Raw genomic sequence first — 23889 nt, forward strand, 5'->3', positions numbered from 1 at the left:
GTTTTATTATGAATCTTTATGGCTTCATAAGAAATCTATATTTGTAGGATTCACATATCTCTCTTCAAGATGACAATTTCCATTACATTTACTGCGTTTACCTCTAGTTTTAAACAGGAGTTAATCATAAGCCGATAGCTCTGGATAAACACTTCCCACTCATGAACCTTGAATACACTTGATAGCAAGAGATGAACACCCACAGATGACATTGTGTATTAACCTAGTTTACGTGTCATTTTCACTTCATTCTCTCCTTCCCCAAAACACAACAGTGACAAACTTGTATATCGTGATAAATATTTTTTAATGGTTTTATTCCTGTAGTCTAAAAAATACTTTACAAAAATATACATGATGCCATCTATAGCTATAAATAACCATTTTGGAAGAGATAATGATATTGCACAAAAAAGGAAGTTGCCCTTTACCCTTCCTGTCCTTGTAGGTCTCATACAAACACACCTGTTTCAACATGGTTTTCAGGAATTTCCACTCATGACGTCACAGGACATCGGGATGTTTCCTCTTGCTGCAGCAAACCTCACACAGCTGATTCAGCTTTATGACTGAATTAATATATTGGATGTTTTTCACTTAGAGCGCCTTGTTGATTCAACACCGCTGACATAAAACAAGCCTATGAGCAGCTGATTTATCTGTGTATAGATCAGTTTGTATAGCAAGACCATGTAATAAAACACAGATTTTCTAAATAAAGTATAAAAAATATATACATATGTATATAAATAAGTGCAAAACATATTGCAAAAGTTCAACATGGCCAGATGGGAAGTTAGACATGCAGATTTGACAAATCATGTCCAAAAAGTGAGGCCCTCAATCAACAAATATGAATTCTAATGTCTGTCATTCAGCAAGTCTGAAGATGGTCCAGATTTTTCAGCAGCAGATTGAGGAACTCCTTGACCCTCATCAGAGCCTCGATGCTCACAGTGTGAATGAACTCCTTCCGACTCTGCAGCTCCTGCAGGGGCCCCGGCACTGAAGGCTTCGGCCGCTGCTCACTGCAGTGTCCCTGCCTCCACTGATTGATGTAACCCGTCAGAGAAGAGATGTCAAACTTGACCTGGGAGACTCCAGTGAAGGTGTCAGAGATCAGGCTGTTATAACCGTCCAAGACAGACACTATGGAGGATGGTCCATCCAGAACATCGGCAGATGGACTTAGTGTCAGACCAGGAGGGACCTGCGACAACACGATTCAGTCAAAAAAACGCCAACTTTTGTAAAAAAAACTCTAGATTTGGTGTAACCGCAAACAAAACCATACCTGAAAGTCTTTGTTGAGCCTAACCACCAGCTGCTCGGCCATCCATTTCACTTTTGATTTCATCTTCACCACTTCCACCGGCAGAGGAGCAGCTGTACCCACGCTTAAAACGTGCATCAGAGAAAACAGGAGGGCCAGAGTGTAGTCCATATTTGTCGAATTTCTCTTGAAATTCAGAATGCTTCTGTTATTCCTAAAAGAAGATGATTATGCAAGTTAATCTTTTCTTTATTATTTAGTTTTCACTCGCTGTTTCTTCTGTGTCACCTCACTGAGACAGCAGGCAAAAGTTTATATCGCCGTGTCATTTTATACATAAACACATCCTTGCTTTACACAATATGTTTGATTATGGCAGCAAATATTTGTGATAGAGACACCTGTGAATTTCTGACTGAGTAACCGGTACAAAGACCACTGACTTTGGCTGACACTATTACTCTCGACCTCTGCTACATGCTCTGTGGAGAATAGACAGAAGGGGGAAGCTCATAAAAACCTCAGCTACAAGATACAAAATCTATACAAAAAAGAAAATTATCTTAAAAGAAAACCTCTGCTGTCACACTATTACAAATATGCAGCATTAAAATAAATCCAGCATCCACACACACTTTAAGAACTGCTAAACAAACATGCATGTAATTGAATGTAATTAAATGTAAACAGAGATGAAAGTGCTGAATGAGTGAAAGGAGATGGTGAGCGAGATGGAGAGGAGAGTTGACCTTACCTCAGCTGGATGTCTGTGTGTATGCCACTGTTGGGCTCCATCAGGACATCTTATAGTGGAGGGCTGTTGACTCATCTCTTACTCACGTCTCACCGACCCCCTGTTCCCCCCTTATCCCCCCTTCCCCCCCCCCACCCCCCCCCGCTTATACCTCTTCCCATCTCATACCCCAGCCTCCCCTGGTGGTGCTGCAGGAGGCGGGAGGCGAGTTTAAATGTGAAGTACATTGTTGGAGACTCCCTTGGGACATATTTGAGTCACCTGGCAGAAATTTACACTTTTATATCCAAATTAAGAAGTGCACAACACACCCATGTGTAAACTTCATTGAACTTTATTTTATTTACATATTGCAGTTTACAGATAATTATAACACTGTTTTTAAATTTGTGACTGCAGAGCAAACAGTTGACTAATCAATATGCCATATATGTTATATCCTGTCCTGACACTTTTTTTCCTCTCTCTCTCTTTCGCTTTCTTTCTCTCTCTATCCCTCTCTCTCTCTAAACATTGCCTAATGCTGCCAGTTACCTCAGTATTTATTTAGGATGTTCCGTCACACAGTGTGTCTATGCAGCACGTATTCACAGTCGCAGGAAGTAAAGACCCAAAACAACAAAAGCATAACACCAGTGATATGACAACGTATGATGCAGCTCTTCTCCTGACTGATCTTGCGTTTTTTCTTGGAATTATAAATAAGCTGTGTCTCATAAATTTAGATTGCCGTCTTCATTGGGTCTTTTCGTCCTTGCGTGTTTGGTTTTGTGGCTGAGTTTAAATGTAAAAATATTGCTTTCGTGACTTAATATCTTGTCGATTCTTTTATTCATTTTACATTTTTTAATAACTGCATTACTCATTTCCATTTCAGTGCATTCAATCAGTAGTTCAGTTGATTTTTCAGTATGATTATATCACTTGGTGTCAGATGTCAGAGAGAAAAAATAGATGCATTGTGAAATAATGTGTTTTTATTGCCTTACAACCACATATTCTATCTGAGTCATCTACTCTTCTCACATATGATTAATATTTTTCCAGTGTATTACATTTTAGGTTTTATGTCACCAAAGAAGGAAAAACATTGTTGAGGTTCTGGTTACATTTCATACATTCCAATGCCACATCTTCAGTACAGAATAGACACAAGATGAGGTGTGTCTGAGCATTTTTAACTGAAATTAATCATCCTGCATGATCTTATCCACTTCGGTTTGACTACAGTGGCCGACAATAGCAGAAACGTTAACAATGGCCTAAATCATTTTCGTTAGATCAACATGCTGTCGCTTCAGACACATTGCTAATTCAAAAACACATGTAAATCCAAAACGAATACAACAGAAATGTGCTGCAAATGAAAAAAAAAAACAATGTGGCAGAAAGCCAAACCAAATACATGAAACATCCTACAAAGTCAAAAATACTCAAACCCAAAAAAGATACAAAAAAAGAGCTGTGTATCCAGTCAACAAAACTGAAGTTCTCCATTCTGACCTCGAGAAGGAGTTCTAAATGGAACAACTTGATTTTTGGCAGGAAACTGGAAAAAAATGGAGTAAAGAGGTGACGTAACAAGGCAAATAATCTTTTTTGCATTTTGCCTGATACAGACACCTCCCTTCATGGATGTACCATGCAGCAAGTTTTCGACTGTCCGTGCACATCTGGCATTTTTTGTTTGGAGAACCATCCTGTAGTAGTCACTTTTCGACACTACAATTTGGAAAAATATCAGTAGCCATGAGGGGACACCCACAGGGAGACAAAAGATTCAAACATTTTCTTTGTATGATTCCTCATCAGCTTGTTACTGTGTGACCGTCTAAAGGACTTAAGTCTTTTACAGTCTCACAAAAGAGCAACAGATTAATATAACTAGCACGAGTGTGTGCTGTTCCACTCAGAGGCCTGGAAAACTTCCATTGTGTTTACTGCATGTGCTGCATTTTTCTGTTGCGCTTTGGGGGTTTGTGTGTTTCTGACGTTGCATTATGTTTGCGTGGATTTGTTTTGGCTTTCTGCAGCAAATTTGTGTTTTATTTGTTTATTTGTATTTATTTGTAGCACATTTATAATGTATTTCTTTTGAATTTTGGAATGTGTTTTTGAATTTGAATAATTTCTCAAGCTGCATCATGTTTCTCCTTATGTAAATTTTTGTTTGTGTGGGCGGGTGGGGGGGGGGGGGGGGGGGTGTAGGGTATTTGGTCTTGTCGGCCCATGTGTACTGTTCTGAATGTAGTTCAGGCAACGTTACATTTTGTCCAAACATATTGAGCAAAGTCAGACAGCAGTACATAATTGCACAGAAGCTAATGTTTAGGTGATCCGTTTCCAGAAAATGATTGTGATAAATACCTGGTAATACACACAGTTTAGAGGTCACATATAAACAGTGTGAATGCACACTACCAAATTCAATGAATATCACTAAAACTTTCATTGTCTCAAACCTGACAGGAAGACCAAGGCTGTACAAATCAACTGACAGGACACGTCACAATAACATCACGTGACTCGTCTGAGGAAGACAGCAGTCGAAACATGTTAAGGTAAAAAACACCTTAAATTACTTTTCTCAATAACAGAAGAATGAAATGAATATCACTGTTGTCCACACTGTTTCAGCAGTCATATCTGCAGTTTCACTTACAAAGAAGTGCATGTAAGCAATGACAATTTCCATCACACACTGAGAGGTTATTAGAATGTACGCAATGAAGTTCTGCTAAACTGAGGAAGTCTTCCAAGTCACAACAACAGCGCTGTGATTTCATATCAAGATGGATGCCAGATGTTTCTAATGCAGGCCTCATGTCTTTATAGATGTCTCCATAAAGCCACATTTCACGTACACATTTCTCCACCACTAGATTTCTTTCTTCTAAATCAGCTCATATCCAATGCATCTGTGGAAAATGTGTTTTCAAATCAATGTATTTACCAAAGAAAGTGGATACTTTTGGGAGCAGATGTGTGTTGTTGCTTCGTGGAGGGGAGTGGCTGTGCTGAAGACGTCTCTGTTCCTCTGAAACAAAAAGAGGTCAGAGCGGCCAAGACTCTTTGTGTGTTAGGGGGCGGTCTGCAGGGAACAAAACCATAATGGTTATTTGAGTTTTTTTGATAATTTACAGTAAATCCAACATACTGTTAAATGCCTCATGCTGTGTGCGTGCACTCACACACACACACACACACACACACACACACACACACACACACAAGTCTCATGAAACTATTAACACGCGGTCATTACCAACTGATGAGCTGAATAAACAAAACTTTGATAAGATCTGAACATTTTTGGGAAAAAAACACACTAAAGGACATGTTTCTGGGAAGGAAAGTAAATAGGTGACAGTATCTCACTTGTATTTTCAACTGGAATAATGTATCATTCACAAGGAAAACCACTAAGGAATGAGGAGAATGATATAATTGGATGGATATCTTCCAAATATTGTTTAAAGTGTCTTCTAAGCCATCCACTGGGAGGCTTTGTGTGTGTGTGTGTGGTGTGTGTGTTGTGTGTGTGTGTGTGTGTGTGGGGGGGGGGGGGGGGGGGGGGGGGGGGTGCTCTCTTGCCAGCAACAGAGCAGGTTTCATCGCACGCAAAAAAAAACAAACACTTTCATCCGGCATCTGGCTTCCGTGAGCTATTTTTACACCAGAATTTTGCCTGCCTCTGTGTCGTGACGTGTCTGTACACAGGAAACATTTTACCATAATTGATGGTCACTTGACTCACTTATGAGTAGCATTTATTGGTGTTTTTACATTTCAACCAACAGTAGAATACACATTCATTATATCTGGCTGCTAATCTGTAAACAAAAGGGGGCTGTCATTTTTATATTTGGGATAGATCTGTGGTGTAACTGATTTGACCTCAAAGGTTAATAAAAATGTTATGGCTACTTTTGTTTCAGAAAAAAAAGTCTCATAAAAAGGGTGACTCAAATCTATTTCCTCTTTGCCAGAAAGAGTTGTTATTTTATGAATGCGCTTGTTTTGCCCTCCGTTCTCAATTTGCTCTAATTAGTTCCAAACGGCAAAGATACCACATTTGTGGCTGCATTTCAAACCACCATCTGTAAGCAAAAGCTTTGAGTTGTGTTTGGATGTCCCTCGTCCCTGATCATAGTCGATCATTCAGACTGCATTCCTGCAGGACAAGAAGTCTCCTCCTGGAGTATGACAGGACACTACAAGGCATCATTAATAATTCATAAGGGACTTTGTGTCATGTGACTTATGGGAGAATATGAGTCACATTCTTGGAGGAAGTGTGTGTCCCTCTTAATAAAAACTATATACTGTGCACTCACAGTAATACTGCAGGGTGTAGTAACCCTTTTAGGCTGAGAGAATGGCTGTATGTATTTAACAGTGAATGACGTAAAGTAATATACAGACCAAAAGGTTAACAACATGTTTCTGGCCTGCTCCCTCATTAGCGCTGGCTGAGCCATGGCAAGGCGCCTTACATAGTATCAGATTACTTGTCCAGATGCAGCATGAAAACCAGGAATTCCACTCAGCAGGACCTGCCTGGGTGAGTCACAGGAATGACGGGAATTCAGATTCAGTGATCCTGCATGTGCTGCCATTCAGGACGGTGTGTGTGTTTTCACCCCCAGACACTTGTGTGACGTTAACACCATAAAACTGCTCCGAAAAGACCTGAATCAGCTTTTCTTTGAGGGGGTATTGCAGAATGAGTCGGAGCTGTGTAAAAAGTCCAGTCACAGCAAGCAATATCTTTAACAAAATAACATGTTAACCCTTTAAAACACTGGTTCGACATCAGTTTTCTTGTGCTGCGTTACAGCACAAAACCATGGGATAAAGGCAATGGCAAGAAATGTCCCACAAATTGCAAGGAATTGTTCAAAGGTGATAAGAAATTACCTAAAAAAAATAGTTTAGAAAAGTATATTTGCTATTATAGTAATTTTAGCATCATAATCATGTTACAGAGAAAAATATTATAAAATGTGTAAAAGAAAAAATATATGCTTTCTTGATTTTTGTAAATTTCGTTCTAATTTTTGGGCTAATTTTGGGCCATGTCTTGTTAAAATGCTAATTGTCTTCTCTTCATGTTTTTCAAAGAAATCAAACTAATTTGCTCAGGTTTCAGATTATTAAGCAACACTGGTTTTATAATTCTAAAGCCTACCAATGCAACCTATTTACAAAAGATTAAGGGGCTAAAAGTGTTACAACACCTGAATGAATTCATGAGGACTATAACTAGTGACATGTTGTGCAACGTCCAAAAAATTTTTGGGTTCATCTTGCTTAAGCCCTTCCCACCATTGCTGTGAATGTTGAATAATAGACACTTACAATAAATGCCTGTTCCAGTCAGCCAAATCCCTGCAGCATAAAAGTTTTAGCCGAGTCATGAAAACAGACTTACTGTAAATCAGTCCTCTGTGTCTTTGGATTTTTAATTTTAGAGAAGTTGATGTATCATCACAAAACTAATATTCCAAAACTCATTGACAGGAGACCAAGACCAAGGTGTTTCATTCTCAAATTTTGAAATCTTGAGTTCATGCTAACAGATTGTTCTGTACAGTTTCTTTGTTCTACAATCAATGCAGTCCGACACCTGGAAACACACTGTGCCAAAACACATAAACAGGTCTGAGTCAAAACAAGCTGATTCATAGTGAAAGTTAAGATCTGACGTCAAAACAGTTAAGTAGGCACTTTTGCATAATCACTTGGACCAATGTCCAATACTGAACATTTTGTAAGACTGTGAATGTAAACATAATTTAAAAAAAATCAAAAAGAATTAAAAAAAAAACCCTCAATTTAAACTTATTGACAGTTCACAAAATTAACCTATGTTATATTAGTTTTTTTTCTCTTTTTTCCCCAAAGAACAGTGAGACACATTTCCATTGTGAATGTGCTGGAGCAGCACAGTGCAATGCAGGTTATTCAGGAAGCACTGGAGAGGTTACCTTTGTGTATTTCTGTTGTCTTGTTTTATAGCTTAATGATAAAACTTGAAAGGGAGAGTTTGAGGGCCGTGCTCAGGACTGTTAATATTGTTCCAGCTTTTGTGAGGATGGGTGATGGGGTGGGAGGGAACTGCAGGGACATTGAAAAATAAATGAAAAACGTTTATCGGAATTATGCTTCTTTTTTCCCTTTAACCCCTTGAAACCTGTATTGTCATCAGTTTTTCTTGTGCCTTTCCCATCTTGTGCTTTGAAACATTGAGCAAAGTTGTGGGATTTCTGACAAAAACATCGGTTATAAAGAAAGGCAATAAAATTAGCTAAAAAAAAAAAAAAAAAAACGAGAGAGAGAGAAGCATTAGAACATTTTCAAATAACTAAGTAAAAATTCCAAAAAAAACACACCTATATTTATGATTATTACAGTTATCAGAAATTATTGTTACATTTTAGCAATTTTTAAGTAATTTCCTGTTTTACTTCTTTTGGGTAATTTTCTTGGAACTTTTTACTAGGTCATGAAATTGGTCATTTCCTGTTATAGTTCTTTTACTTTAAAAGTGCTCCGTGTTAAAGTTTTTGGTCATTTTTAAAAGTTACTCATTGCCTGCTTTCCATGTTTTGGAAAGAAATTACAAGTTTCAGTGGGTTCATTAAAAGATTAAAACAAAAGAAAGAGGGAATGCTGCAATAACAACCAGTTATTGAATCTCACAGTGCTAAAAAATGTTTACAATAAAAACTTCTGAACAACCAGAAAGTATGACTCTTTGTGCAGGATGGGATTAGTGTGTAGGTAATGTTTTGGATGCAAATGGTCCATCCATCCATCTATCTATCCTTCCCTCCCTCTTTCAGGATTTTGAATGTATTTGTCATGGTCTTGGGTTTTTGTTAATATGTCGGTGTCTTTTGGACTTTGTTTTAGGGTTTTCTGTTTGTTTTTCCATGTTTCATGTATTAATCATGGTTAGTCTGTTTCCTGATTTATTTTGTAGGTTATCTCCTCATGTGTCATGTCTCGTGTTACTTCCTGCCTGTTTTCTGTCACGCCTGTCTTACATCAGCCTCGTTAGTCCCCCCTCCCTGCTCCTCAGTTTCTCCCAGCCAATCAGCTCCCTTTCTGTTCTCCTGCCTCATCACCTTATTCCCCTCACCTGAACATCTCCACCCTTTTTCTCCACCTGCACATCCCCTCATCAGACTAGTTTGTATTTAAGTCTTCAGTTGATGCAGTTTCAAAAAGCAGGCTCAACAAACTCTGAGCCTAATCCCAACCTCCGAGTTAATTAAGCCTGAGCTGGGACTCTCTGAGAATCAGAATAACAGCTCACAATGATTTCAGTCAACTCTGAACAGGTTCTGCTGGAAGTGCGTTCATGGTGAGCACAAAAAGGCCATCCTCAGTGGAGTGCAGATAATGATGGCAGAAAGCAGAGTTAAAAGCTGAGCTACGTCTTTCACCCCAACTTAACTGGAGATTCAACAGTAAAATACAGTAGGCCTATTTGTGTTAAACGGTTTGTTGCTGTACTTTTGTAATTTAAACATTTGACTTGTTTTTCTCAGTCAATTTTCTTTTAGAAAAATAAAAAAAAACTTGCCCTCAACTTCCAAGGAACTTCAGAAACTGTCATTTGGACAGCAGTTTTTCCCAAAGAGGACGGCCAATTCAGAGGATGTGTGTTACACATTAACAAACCAACTTCATCATCATTGATGGGAATTAGAGTTTGTTTTTTTTGCCAGTATCTTGTTCATTTTGCAAAGAATGTAGGATATGAAACTGATGCTAGCTAGTTTTAATATGTCATTTATTAGTGACAAGGAGATTTGAGAAACTCAGTTAGCCTATTTACAAGCGTTTTTGGTCAATTTATTTTGGTAACATTGATATAATGGTCTGCATCTGAGGAATGGCATTCTTGTTAATCTGGTAGCCAAGCACGAAGAGGCCAGCAGAGGGGGGCAGCAGGAAAACAGAGCAGTGGCATAGTAGAGTATTGTAGCATGTTGGGGATTATGTGGGTGGGGTTTTCCCAGCACCCCAGGGCATGCTGGGAAAACCACACCCACTGCTTAAAATGCTTAAAGCGCTTGAAAACCCATTGTGTTTTTAAACGTTTTTGGACATGCTCTGAGTCACCCAGACATTGCCTTTCATATGCTGTTTTGTGTTGATGTTCTCTGCACATATTTCTGTTTGATTATTGCTATTTTGTCATGAGACACTTGTTGCACTATTTAATGTTTAAATACTCTTTTACGTTTAACTTAAGCATCAATCGTATTTAAATGTCAAAAACTAAATGTCAGATGAGGATTTTGTTGAGGCTGTTGACATTAGCGCTTTTAAAACACTCTTTTAAAAGTATGTCCATCTTCCTTTATTAACTGCTGTTTGTTTACAGTTTGTATCTGTATTTTACTTGAGTATTACTTTTTTTTCAAATGTATTACTTTGACTGGAAAATTTTTCTTTTCTTTTCTTTCTGTTCTCCTGCCTCATCACCTTATTCCCCTCGCTTGAGCTTCTCCGCCCTTTTTCTCCACCTGCACTTCATCCCCTCATCAGACTAGTTTGTATTTAAGTCTTCAGTTGATGCAGTTTCAAAAAGCAGGCAGAGTTAAAAGCTGACCTACGTCTTTCACCCCAACTTAACTGGAGATTCAACAGTAAAATACTGTAGGCCTATTTGTGTTAAACGGTTTGTTGCTGTACTTTTGTAATTTTAACATTTGACTTGTTTTTCTCAGTCAATTTTCTTTTAGAAAAATAAAAAAAACTTGCCCTCAACTTCCAAGGAACTTCAGAAACTGTCATTTGGACAGCAGTTTTTCCCGAAGAGGACGGCCAATTCAGAGGATGTGTGTTCTACAATTCTACAATTCTACAATTTCATTTAGCAGACGCTTTTATCCAAAGCGACGTACAACACAAGCAAGAATTTAGACTTAAGGAAAAAACCCTTACTAAGTGCAAAAGTGCTTCAGGTTTGATTGGTCACAGGTATTGCTGTCTAGTGGCAGAAGAAGAAGTGCCGCATAGCCCCCCCCCCCCCTTTTTTTTTTGGAAACCAAAGTAATAACCAGTAGCGATCTCAGCATCTGAGATTCAACAATCTCAGTATCACTACTTACGATGACAATCAACATACAACATCACACAACTTTGTCAGTGCTAGATAATCATTAGGTGCTGGGTTTTGGACCATCTGACTTAATCTATCCCAAAGGGCAAAGAGGAGAAGAGTCAGGTTAAGTGCCTAGGTGTTCTCGGAACAATTGAGTTTTCAATTGTCTCTTAAAAGTAGAAAGAGACTCAGCAGAACGCACAGAGTTTGGAAGTTTGTTCCACCATTTGGGAACAACAGAAGAGAAGAGTCTGGCTAGAGATTTTAGAGCCGTGCTGGGCTGGAAGCACCAGGCGTCTTTCGCATGCAGAGCGTAGTGGGCGAGAAGGAGAGTAGACCTGGATCAGGGATTCCAGGTAGGCTGGAGCAGTTCTTGTGATTGTTTTGTAAGCCAAGAGAAGTGCTTTGAATTTGATTCTGGCTGCCACTGGAAGCCAGTGAAGAGAAATTAGCAGCGGGGTGACATGTGCTCTTTTGGGCTGGTTGAAGACCAGACGTGCTGCTGCATTCTGGATCATCTGAAGAGGTTTGAATGGGCATGCAGGGAGGCCTGCCAGAAGAAAGTTGCAGTAGTCAATGTGTGAGATCACCAGAGCCTGAACTAGAAGCTGTGTGGCCTGTTGGGTCAGGAAGGGTCTGATCTTCCTGATGTTGTAGAGGGCATAACGACAAGACCGAGAAACTGAGGCCACATGAACCTTAAAGGTCAGCTGGTCATCAATCATGACACCCAGGTTTCTGGCTGAGTTTGTGGGCAAAAGTAGGCTCGAGTCTAGTTGGACACTGATCCGAGGCTGAACAGATGGACAAGCTGGAAAGACCATGAGTTCGGTCTTAGACATTTAAGCTGAAGGTGACATTTCGTCACCCATGTGGAGATATCAGCCAGACACGCTGATATCCGAGCTGAGACCGTTCTGTCATCAGGTGGAAAGGAGAGGAAGAGCTGAGTGTCATCAGCATAGCAGTGGTAGGAGAAAACCATGGGAGCGGATCACTGCACTGAGTGAGGTGGTGTACAGAGAGAAGAGTAGGGGACCAAGCACCGACCCCTGAGGAACCCCTGTCAATAGGCCATGTGACCGCGACACCTCTCCTCGCCATGACACTCTGAAGGATCTGCCTGTGAGGTAGGACTTGAACCACCATAGGACAGAACCTGAGACGCCGAGCTCAGAGAGTGTGGAGAGGAGGATTTGATGGTTCACCGTGTCAAAGGCAGCAGACAGGTCCAGCAGCAGTAGGACAGAGGATTGACCAGCAGCTCGAGCCAGTCTCAGTGACTCAGTGACTGACAGGAGTGCAGTCTCAGTGGAACGGTCACACCTGAAGCCAGACTGAAAGGAGTCAAGTAGGTTGTTGTTCCACAAGTGTTCAGAGACCTGGTTAAATACTGCGCGCTCCAGTATTTTCGACAGAAATGGTAGAAATGTTACACATTAACAAACCGACTTCATCATCATTGATGGGAATTAGAGTTTGTTTTTTTTTTTTTTTGCCAGTATCTTGTTCATTTTGCAAAGAATGTAGGATATGAAACTGATGCTAGCTAGTTTTAATATGTCATTTATTAGTGACAAGGAGATTTGAGAAACTCAGTTAGCCTATTTACAAGCGTTTTTGGTCAATTTATTTTGGTAACATTGATATAATGGTCTGCATCTGAGGAATGGCATTCTTGTTAATCTGGTAGCCAAGCACGAAGAGGCCAGCAGAGGGGGGCAGCAGGAAAACAGAGCAGTGGCATAGTAGAGTATTGTAGCATGTTGGGGATTATGTGGGTGGGGTTTTCCCAGCACCCCAGGGCATGCTGGGAAAACCACACCCACTGCTTAAAATGCTTAAAGCGCTTGAAAACCCATTGTGTTTTTAAACGTTTTTGGACATGCTCTGAGTCACCCAGACATTGCCTTTCATATGCTGTTTTGTGTTGATGTTCTCTGCACATATTTCTGTTTGATTATTGCTATTTTGTCATGAGACACTTGTTGCACTATTTAATGTTTAAATACTCTTTTACGTTTAACTTAAGCATCAAATCGTATTTAAATGTCAAAAACTAAATGTCAAATAGGGATTTTGTTGAGGCTGTTGACATTAGCGCTTTTAAAAACACTCTTTTAAAAGTATGTCCATCTTCCTTTATTAACTGCTGTTTGTTTACAGTTTGTATCTGTATTTTACTTGAGTATTACTTTTTTTTCAAATGTATTACTTTGACTGGAAAATTTTTCTTTTCTTTTCTTTCTGTTCTCCTGCCTCATCACCTTATTCCCCTCGCTTGAGCTTCTCCGCCCTTTTTCTCCGCCTGCACTTCATCCCCTCATCAGACTAGTTTGTATCTAAGTCCTGGTTTTCAGTTCAGTCTTTGGGATTTATCTGTGTGATGTTAAGTTGCTTTTTCTTTGGGTTAATGAGTGATCTTTTTGAGTTCCTGTTGCCTGCTGTCTCCTGCATTTTGGCCATCTGCTCTGCATTACATGACACATATAGAGAACCCCAGTAACGAGTCCTGAAACCTTGAACTCCTTTTGCAATCAGCACCTCCGGTTTCCTCATTTCAATGTCAATGTTTTTTTAAAGGGTTTTTGGTGAGAAGCCTGGAATAATGTCTGTGGTTAGCACAGGCATAAGAGACTGTCATGTTTTGTTCTACAACATAAAAAACATCAGTACAGTTCGTTTTAGCCTAGCCTCAGCTTTTTACTTTTGCCGGCTGAATTTTGGCTTCAAAAATCCTGAAAAAGGTCTTCATTTGTGAAGATGACCTTGCTGAACAAAACGTGCAAGTGTCACAAATGTTTGTTCAACACAGAGTGTATTTTCTGCCATGATCCAAAATCCCATTGAAGAATCCCACAGGCTTTTTGACAAGGAAACCAGGGTGACATTAGCTTCCAGGTTGGCCTACAGAAAAACGTCACCCCTGGGGCTCTCTATTGCTCCATGACTGGCTTTTAAAGTTCTTATGTCACAAATCACATGTCCTAAACTGATGAATGTAAAAATCCAGAATATAACCCTGCACACATGTACATCAGTTCACACAATGAAGGTCAAACATTCAAGTGAAGTAACAACACATTTTTTTAGTGGAAGGAGACTTCAACAATTTCACATAAACCCTCCAACATCATATTTTAAGTAAACACACCAATGTTTTTGTCAAAATGAGAATATTAAAAAATGATTGATTCTTGTTCTTTTGGGGAGAAAAAGTGAATCAAACAAAACAGCAAGAGTTAAAAGGTAAAAAAAAAAAAAAAGTTATTCCACACCAGAATTCAGAAAGCTGGATTTCTTTCATCGAGCTGTGTGGGATAGTTTTAGATTCACTTGATGAAGAATGGTGTAATAATCTGTTTGTGTGTGTTTAACTGGAAGCAAAATTGCATCACTGCTGTGCAGAAATGGTGAATCAATTGGTATGCACCTGATTGTGTTTTTATCCTGTTTACCAAAAAAACATCTGGACACAGGAAATGCCAATTTCAGCAGAAATGAGTGATAAATAGGAAATGACAAATTTCTACAGAGAGGGTTTATTGAGTTGAAACAAGTGCACAGGAGCTCATAATTCATTTCCTTTACTAATGCAATTATGTGTAGGCTGCTTAAGTGCTGGACAAGAGCTTTTCATTCACTTTATGGGCAAGCGAATGCCTCCAGATTTAAAAAATATATATATAACATCTCTTTTAAAAGTTAACTCTATTTCTCATCACAGGCGCTCACAGGAATTTTCATCCTTTGAAACTACTCAGATCAGTGTTAAGCTGGATACACTTGCTTTTAATTTTTGGCACCAAATAAATGAAACAACTTACAAGTGGTATGAAAATTAAATAAGTATGCGTCTGCAGCTCATGTGTGTATGTTAGATAACATGATTACTGTACATCCCATTTTTAATTTCAACATTTTACTGTTTTTTTCTGTTGTGCATTATTTCAATCAAGGCAGATTTGTTTGCTATTGAACATTTTCATCCTTTTACTGTTTTTATTGCTATTTAGAACTTTTGACTGGCAGTCCTGCAAGCTATTTATTTTTACTATTATTAATTTATCATATTATTGTGATTAATAATATTGTGATTAATGCTCAGTCAATTTTCCTTGAACAAACACTGGTGTGATGATAGTGATGATTGTAATCACAAATAAATACAGTGAATCATTTACTTACGGCATCTGCTACACACAAGGACAAAATCATCAAGATCATGGTCATCATCCTAACTGCTTGTGTGCCCAGGAATTTATCATGCGTGTATTGCTAATGTTGGTATTGAAATCAGATTTCTTTACAGTCAAAAACCTGAGCAATGCTGCCACCTCCTGGAGGAGTTTTGTGGTGCTTCAGACGTATTCATAATTGGAGTAAAGGGTGTCAATTCTGGTCCCCGGGGCCCAGTTATTCAGGAATAATCTGATTGGATTTAACTTGGATTGGATTGGATCAAATTTTGAATATCCAGTTTTAAGCTTTTAAGTAAGATTGAGATAACTTTAATTTAAAGAAAAAAAAATCAGAAATATCCTGACCAAAGCAGTAAGATGGCTTCACAGAAGATTTCAGGAATAAAATGCAATAAAACTTTGAAATTTGTACACATTAATATATATTTTGCACTTGATTTGTTTAATCGTTTGTCAATAAAGAAGACACTAGGCTCCCCATCAAGCCTTTAAGTAAAATAAAGGATTTTAATGTCTTAAAGTAATCATCTAATTGGTGTCAAGATCAAACAAAAATTACATAATTTGAACTTAAATTTAGTGCTTTATATTTATTACAATGACAGAAGAAAATGTAATTTCTAACAATGGATCCTCCATTCTGTTTTGTCTGTTCAAACACTTAAAGTGATCCTACGCTGTCTATTCTACCTTTTATTCTTTACATAGCGAGTACATGTGATATGTAGTCCTGTTTAGAGCACCGGTTATCCGGATTTGGTCATCTTGAAAAGTGTATCTTGTATCTGGAGCATCGTGATCCATTTCAGTGCTGTTTTGAATAACTGTCACAAATGTAAGATGGATTAGCTGATCTTGGATATGAATAACAGAAACCTGCTGGTTTTCAGCTGATACAACTTAATCAAGTAATAACCAGTAAATAAACCAGTAAACAGCAGGTATGATTTGACGACTTAAACCACACACACTTTTTGTGTTGAATGAAAAAGTCAAATACACCTTTTTCATAATTGTATGCGCTCATATTTGACTGATGTACAAATTGTGAAAGTAGGACTTCAGAATATATATATAATATAACAAGCTTTGGGTGTCAAGAGAAAGCTCTATGCAAACCTTCCCTGACGTAAAGGTCCCTTGCAGATGCTTTTTGGGGTAAGGGCTTCCTGGATAGTCATTTGACAGCAAGCCCAGACCGCAAAAAGACCTGAAAAGAACAAGATCAGCTCGGCTGATATCATGGCCACGATCATACGTGGTTGGTCCAGCATCTGAAAAACACAGTTAAAGATCCATGAGACTGAACATAAATTAGGAATAAAAGCAGTCATATGTAATTAAAAATCTACTTTGAATTAAATTTTTTCTTTGCCTCCTAAACAGCTCAGATAGTCTAAATTTGATTCCTAAATGTTCAAGCTTGAAGAATAGCAATGACATACAACTCTTTTTTTCCCTTTTTTTTATCCACTGCCGCAGCCAGTTTAGTCTGTTTCAACCTAAAATGGAAAAATGTTCCACTAAAGCAGAAAAAAATAACTAAATGAATGAGGCAACAAAATCAAAAGTGCAGACATTTTCAATGTGACCTATACAAATAACCCTCAGTCCCATAAACTTCAGTGTCTCTATAGTTAGCTGTGCATTTAACTATAAGTCACAATAGGATAAGTGTAAAAAAAAAAAAGCTAATACATTTTTAGAGGCATTCGGATGTTTGAATGATCTCTGAATATCCTTTTACATGTAAAAGGTTTTTGTTAAAAGTCAACAGCTTGCTCTGACATCATCTTAATGTTTGAACATTTCATGTTTCTTGTGTTTTAAGTCATAAATGCTTTTTAAATAAACAAGCAGACAGATTCTACATTTGAAATAAACTACACATTGATGTACTGGTCTTGTGTTTCAACTCCATTTTGAGTTGCTGGCAGATTTTTAGTTTAAAGAGAGTATACATCAGTCATGTTTGATCATAGTCTGACACTGACATGCAAAAATGCAGTCACAGATCATTGTATGTGCACTCATCAGTACTGATGATCTTTGATTTGAGCAAAAACAGCAAAAACTGAATGGGAAACAAGAATGAAAAGACTGATCACATATACCTAACCCGATACACAAGTGTATCATCATAAAGCCTATCAATAAACAAATTAGGAATCCTAATGAAGTAAACATACCTAAATGCAAGAAATTATAGTTGCAATATTTGTGAAATAGTGTTTTTTTACACAGCTTCCTTTGTGATTTACCCTCATCACACCTCACACCTCAGACAGCCAGTAACTTGGGATGGGGTGTAATGTGAATTGGCACAATGTTAATTAAAAAAAGCATTTGAGATATATTTTGCCACTCTTTATGAACGAAGAGAAACCAATAAAAGTGGAGTACCTGTGAATAACACTGAAATGTCCCAGAGCATGCTGGAGCACTTTGAGTTTCTAACAGGAGATAAGAATGACGTATTGTTTGTAAATCAGAAAAGAGTGGGGAAACAAGTCTAAAAAGGTGAAGCTAGGAGTACATTTTATGTGACGTGTATCAAATTATAATCCAGAACAAAGCCAGAAAAGGAAAACATGTGTTTCAGGTGGTTATGTGAATCCACCATCCACCTTCTACCCAAATAGTGGACAGCTGACATCATTTCACACAGGTGCTAAATAGTCAAAACTTGATGGCTGCATGAAAAGGTGAAATATGTCAGGTGTGAGGCCTTGCTTTGATCGTAAAATAAAAATATCTGGATTATTGTTCTCGTAAATATGGTCTTTTAAAAACTGAGTTTTCTGAGCTGTTTAATGAAGTGCCATTGCCAAACAAAGATGCTGCAGCCTGTGCGGACACAAGAGAGTAGACCACACTGGATGAGCTTCATGTGAGCTGTCCATGGTTCTGAAAGCCTCACACCAGCCCTGCCGGTAAACGCCCTAAAATCCCCCCCACCTCCTCTCACGACACTGTGCATGTGTGCAAGTGTGTGTGTCTGTTTGTGCGTCTGTCTGTCTGAATGTGTCCGACAATGTGTGTGAGTGTGTGTGTTTGTGTGTGTTTAAGCAGGTTCTTCTTGCTGCATGCAACATGCATCCCTCTTGGGGGTTTTCTTGTAGCAAGGGGTTGCACTGTCAATTCATCCTGCCTTCACCCACGTCACCTGGCCAGCAGCCTACTTACTACCCATTGGAAAAAAAAATAGCCCTCCTCTAATTATGGATGTGGTCGCAATCAGTGGGATATAAACACACATAGATATGACACACACACTTGACAAACACTTTGAACTTCCACTGTGGAGAGATGATCCACAGGCGAATTCAAAGTTTTGGAAAAGACGAAATCTCCACGCATCACCAACGTTTGGCTGTGCGCGTCGGCAGGTCGCCGAGCTGCGAGCAACCATGACGCGCACAATCTTGAGCCACAATAACTGATAGCCCCTGTTACTACAACACAAACCCCGATCAGCAATTTAAACACAAAAGGCTGGCACGCGAGCAACACCGCGTAAAATGCAAGAACAAATGGCCAGTAGCTGTATTAATTTATGAGATGTGAGATGAGGGAGAAGGTGCTCGTTACCTCTGTGCGTCTAGATGCGAGCGCTTGGAATAGGTCGGGATTGTGTAAAGCCCTTGGGAGAAAGAAAGAATCAGAAAAAATGCAAATAAAGCAGAGTATAATCACATGTAGCTGATGGCAAAAGAGATGGACAGCACATCGCGTTACGCAGGGAAAACGACACAATACGTACACACAAAGATCATACGAAAGAACAAACAGCCGAGGCTGTGCACATCAAATCAAATCAACACAACAACAACAACAACAACAAAAAATGTTCTCGAAAATGTTATTCCACAAGGCTAGTCACTGGCAGGTATCATCCCACAGATGCGCTGTGGATGAGGAGGAAAAAAAGCATCCTTATATACACACCTCCCTTACTATCGCTGGTGCTCGAAGGGTTGGGGCGACGTGATGCCACTGTGATCACTTTCACTTCTGCATTTTGATTCACCTCTATTTTCGATGCATTTTTTGAGGAAATACACTTCCATTTTGTACTCGTTTCCATCCCTTTCTGTAGGAAATACTGCAAAAGCCCCAAATGGAAGCCACTCAATTCCTCCAGTCTGCGATTGACCCGCATTGACGTCATTGCGTCATTAGGTCTCCCCTGGAAACACGGGGCTCCCAAAAATAGCAACACATTAATTCAGCCTGCGCTGGGGTTGGCTTGGCGGGGGTGACTATTTGTATCAATCCATAACCCCTCATCTGATTCTAAGCAATAATACAGTCCTCTCTCTCTCTCTCTCTCTCTCTCTCTCTCTCTCTCTCTCTCTCTCAAGGACGAGCTGATCACGACTCACGGCTATTTTTGGAAAAAGAGAGCGGCACAGAGAGAGAGAGAGAGAGAAAGAGAGAGAAAGGGAGAGAGTGGTGGGTGTGATGAGAGACGCCCGCACCTCTGCTCTCCTCTCTGCTGGCTGGCTGAGAAACAGAAACAGCACCACGGGGATAAAAATAGCAAAAAGAGAGCGGTCACCCAGCCCAGCCAGCAGTGGGGGTGTGGGAGGAGAGGCAAGACCCTAAACCTAGTTAACGGCCATCCACAGTGGACCGACCTGTCAGAGGTGGCCTCTGTAGCCATTCATTCATTTTATAAAAGCACACAGCCGATCATTCATTCATCCATTCATTCATTGTAATCAAGAAAGAGCTTTTCACTGAGCTCAACACCAGAGATTTCACCGCAAGGCCACGTTTTAGCCTCTACCACGACCTAAAAAATGCCAGCTGGCCGCTGAAACTGCAGTTTGTTTGTCCCTTGAAGCCCTCTTAGAGCACAGGTGACACAAAACTACTCACATGGGCTGTTTTTCCAGTGATTTGTCAATGCAATCTATTTATCAGTGTAGCTTTAGTGTCATTATCTCACTGCAGTTGCTACAGAGGGATGTGTTTATCATTGTTTTCAAGCTCATGTGCCATATGGGGGCACTTTTTTAAAAAAAAAAACAAACAAAAAAAACCACACAATTAAATCATGCATTAAATTGATATAAAAACTTTTCTCACAGTCATTAATGCTCAAATGGCAAGCCAGAGGCAACACTTTTTAGCTTTGCATTATTTCACAACGGCAATGTGTAATCTAACAGCTATTATTATACTCTATGTTGATAGTGAGCTTTGTGGCTGCAAGTGTTAATCTTAAACTGCTGATGCCATCTACTGGTTATTTAAGAGACCTGCATATGATAGAAACTCTGTTGCATCATCCTTGAAACAGCTCAGGTAAGAAGCCTTTGTCACTCCCTAACCTGGTGGTGCAGTTTGGTATTACATTGGTTTATTGGACACAGTGGGGTGGAGACATAATCTGCTTTCTTTCTCTCTCCCTCACTGGAAATTGGGAATTGATTAATGGACACCCTGACCTTTTTCTTTTTTTCCAATTTACATGTATTATCTTCTTGTGCAGACAGATGAATGTTGGATTTCTTCTGACAAGCAAATATCTGCACACAATGAGAGCAGGGAGGAGCTGAGTGGGGTTGGGGATAAGTGACAGCAAAGAAGCTGCAAGTGGGCTCCACAAACAGCAGGTGGCAGGAGGGAACACTATCTGGAGGCAAACCTGTTGCAGCACATCCATAAAGTATAGTGCAGCTTATGTAAGCCTTTTTTTTCTGATGAGCAGCCAAAGCATGAGCCTCTGCAAGTTGTAAATAACTCTTGTTGAATATGCACACTAACATTGATACTTACATTCACATATTCAAGGCATGAGCCACAAGAGGATGTCTTGCAGGGGCTCTTATATATATATATATATATATATATATATATATATATATATATATTTCTTTGCATAGACAATGCTAATTTTGTTAAGCAGAGAGGGTGGTTTTTCCTTACTCATTTACTCTGCATATTTGTGCATACAAGATCAGTTATTTTTTTACTCTTAATTATGCAGCTCATCTCTCACTAATGTCTCTCTATCTTCTTATCCCAGCTCTCGGGACTCATCATGAGCTCCACAGCAGGAGAAACAGTAGACATTTTGTATATTACACTGCCTATTGAAACCAAAAATTGCCCGTCTTAGTGATCAATTTCAGAGGCTTTCAGTGTGTTTTTAATTGCACCATTTTGCGCCCATATGGTTAAAATATAACACAGTAGGGTACCTTGGGAGACATCAGTGATATCCCCTTGGGAGAAAATAACAGCAGCAATATCTATCCCCAGCCACAGAAATTAAGAGCAGACGCTGGCATCCATTACAGCTCCTGACGGTAAGCAGTTTAGCTCAGCCTGCTGTAAATCACTGCCACTGGAGACGTGCGCTCTGCACTGGCTTTATGTGTGGTTTTATCTCCACATATTCCTGATTTATCAGCTGTTCCTTTTTGGCACGGAATAAAAGTACCACGACTTCACCTGGGGTAGCGCCTCTGCACTAAAGAATTTATTGATTTATTTGCCACAGTGAGCTATTCTTTGCATACAGTAGGAGGTTTCTGATGTTTGTCCTGCATGAGAAGGGTGTGTGTGTGTGTCTTTAACAGCTTTATAAAGGCACTGCGGGGAGACATAGAGTAGTTCATTTTCAATTAGCCAGAGACTCGCATTAACTGAAGATATTAAAGAGGAGAGTAATGCTGTTGTACAAGCCAATAGTCTGTGAAGGCCGGAATCTGCTGAGCCTGCATTGTGTACACAGATGTTAACACACACACACACACACACACACAAACACACTTGCCCAGATTGTGGCACCATTCCCCAATGTATGTTCAGTTAGGGACACACTTTTCATGCAGTCACAGCCATTTATGGGCAAAGTGGCTCCACAGTTGGATTTGGTGGTTCATGTTTTTGCTCACTGAGATGCTCCCTGCAGATTTCCAGGCAGCTTGCTTCAGATTCCATGGGGAGCAACATCAGACACCTCCAGCATACATAGGAGACCACCCAGCAGACTTATATATGAGATACTGAATACATTAAATTCAACAGGCAACCCTGTCGAGCCTGACAATCCTAACATGATTAACAAGGAGTTCGCTGGGATGGTGGACGGAGTAACAGCAGCTGCAGGGGACAACGAGAAGACGGCAGTTTTCATGAGCTGCCTTGCAAAAATGTAATGTTCTTGTTGCCCGTTTGGTTAGAGACAGTGATGGAAGAGGTATTGAGATCCCTTTGTTAAGTAAAAGTGCTAATACCACAGTGTGAAAATACTCTATTACAAGTAAAAATCCTACATTGAAGATAGTACTTAATTAAAAGTAAGTATATTCAGAAAAACAGTACTAAAAGTATTTAAAGTAAATGTACCCACTGAAGAAAAATCAGAGAAAACAAGCACACAAAACACCCCCAAAACAAAACAAAATGATTTAAAAACAATAGAAAAACACAACAAAACAAAAATGATATATATATATATATATAAAACAAACAAAAAATAAAATCAACTCAAACACAAAAAATATATATATATATATATAAAATTATAAAAATTATATAAATCTCAAAATTGTTTAAAAAAGAAGAAAACACCCACAAAGCTCAAAATTATGAAAAAAAAAAAAAAATCAAAATAGTTAGCAATTGATTTCTTTCAACTGAATGATTGATTAATCAACTAATCATTGCAGCGGCACTTCTACAAACTGTTTGGTGATTTAATTTCTGACGAAACTTCCAAAATCAAATTTTTATGCAAAAATCTTAACCTGTAAAGTAACCAAAGTGTTTAGATAAATTTAGTGAAGTAAAAAGTACAATATTTCCCTCTGAAATATAATGAAGTAAAAGTATGAAGTGACATAAAAAGAAGATGAATAAAGTACCAGTAACTTAAATTTAAACATAAGTACAGTACTCAAGTAAATATACTTAGTTACATTCCATCACTGATCAGGGATCAGCTGATTCAGTGAACATAACTCCAGCCTGAGTTTGACTGAGTGGATTAAAGCATTTCAAGGCTCACTTTCCTGCATATGCCCCTCACGCACTGTGTATAATTCATACATCTTTAATGCATAATTCATGCCTCTTCAATTATCTATATGATTCTTAGTAATCTCTTGTAGTATCTTGTTCCATGTATTATACTTGTGCATGTGTAACTAATGTAGTTCTGTCGTCCAGATGGGAATGCCTCTGAGCCGTATAAAGAATTGAATGTCCCTCTGGTCAAGTAGTAAGATAAGAAATGGAGACAGCCACTGAGACTTTGCTGATGTAGTTTTATTCCTTGTCCTTCAAAGCTTGCCCCATAAACAACGAATGAGCCTCTGTAGCACTGAATCCAGCGGCCCCTAAACGTGAAAAGAAAGACCGGGTGTTTGGAATGACATCCATATGTGTTATGGCACACTGTCCTTATTTTGGCTGTCCTGCATGACTGTCAGCAAGGTGGGTTGGGCTTACCTGAGGGGAGTCTGAAAGGGGCGGGCAAAAGTAATTCAGAAAGATAATTCAGGCCAGGTGTGCAGCA

The 23889-nt window shown here is 39.1% G+C and overlaps 1 protein-coding gene across 1 annotated transcript; it reads right to left on the reverse strand.

Annotated features, from left to right (window-relative positions):
• Positions 1-826: 826 nt before the first annotated feature.
• Positions 827-2107, reverse strand: LOC121950358 (leptin-like). Its single transcript, XM_042496323.1, has 3 exons — positions 2028-2107; positions 1295-1487; positions 827-1210 (listed from the first exon to the last, which is right to left on the reverse strand). Exons 1-3 carry the CDS (start codon positions 2066-2068, stop codon positions 875-877), a joined length of 570 nt encoding a protein of 189 aa, XP_042352257.1. The 5' UTR covers positions 2069-2107; the 3' UTR covers positions 827-874.
• Between the last annotated feature and the right edge of the window lie 21782 nt (positions 2108-23889).

This window comes from Plectropomus leopardus, chromosome 11 (genome assembly GCF_008729295.1).
Source record: "Plectropomus leopardus isolate mb chromosome 11, YSFRI_Pleo_2.0, whole genome shotgun sequence".
Lineage (NCBI taxonomy): Eukaryota > Metazoa > Chordata > Actinopteri > Perciformes > Serranidae > Plectropomus > Plectropomus leopardus.

Coding starts and splice junctions, on each gene's coding strand:
- LOC121950358 (XM_042496323.1), bottom strand. CDS start 2,068: ATGGAGCCCAACAGTGGCATACACACAGACATCCAGCTGAG. Junction 1,488..2,027: donor CACACAGACATCCAGCTGAG/GTAAGGTCAACT, acceptor ATCTTCTTTTAG/GAATAACAGAAGCATTCTGA. Junction 1,211..1,294: donor GGCTCAACAAAGACTTTCAG/GTATGGTTTTGT, acceptor GTGTTGTCGCAG/GTCCCTCCTGGTCTGACACT.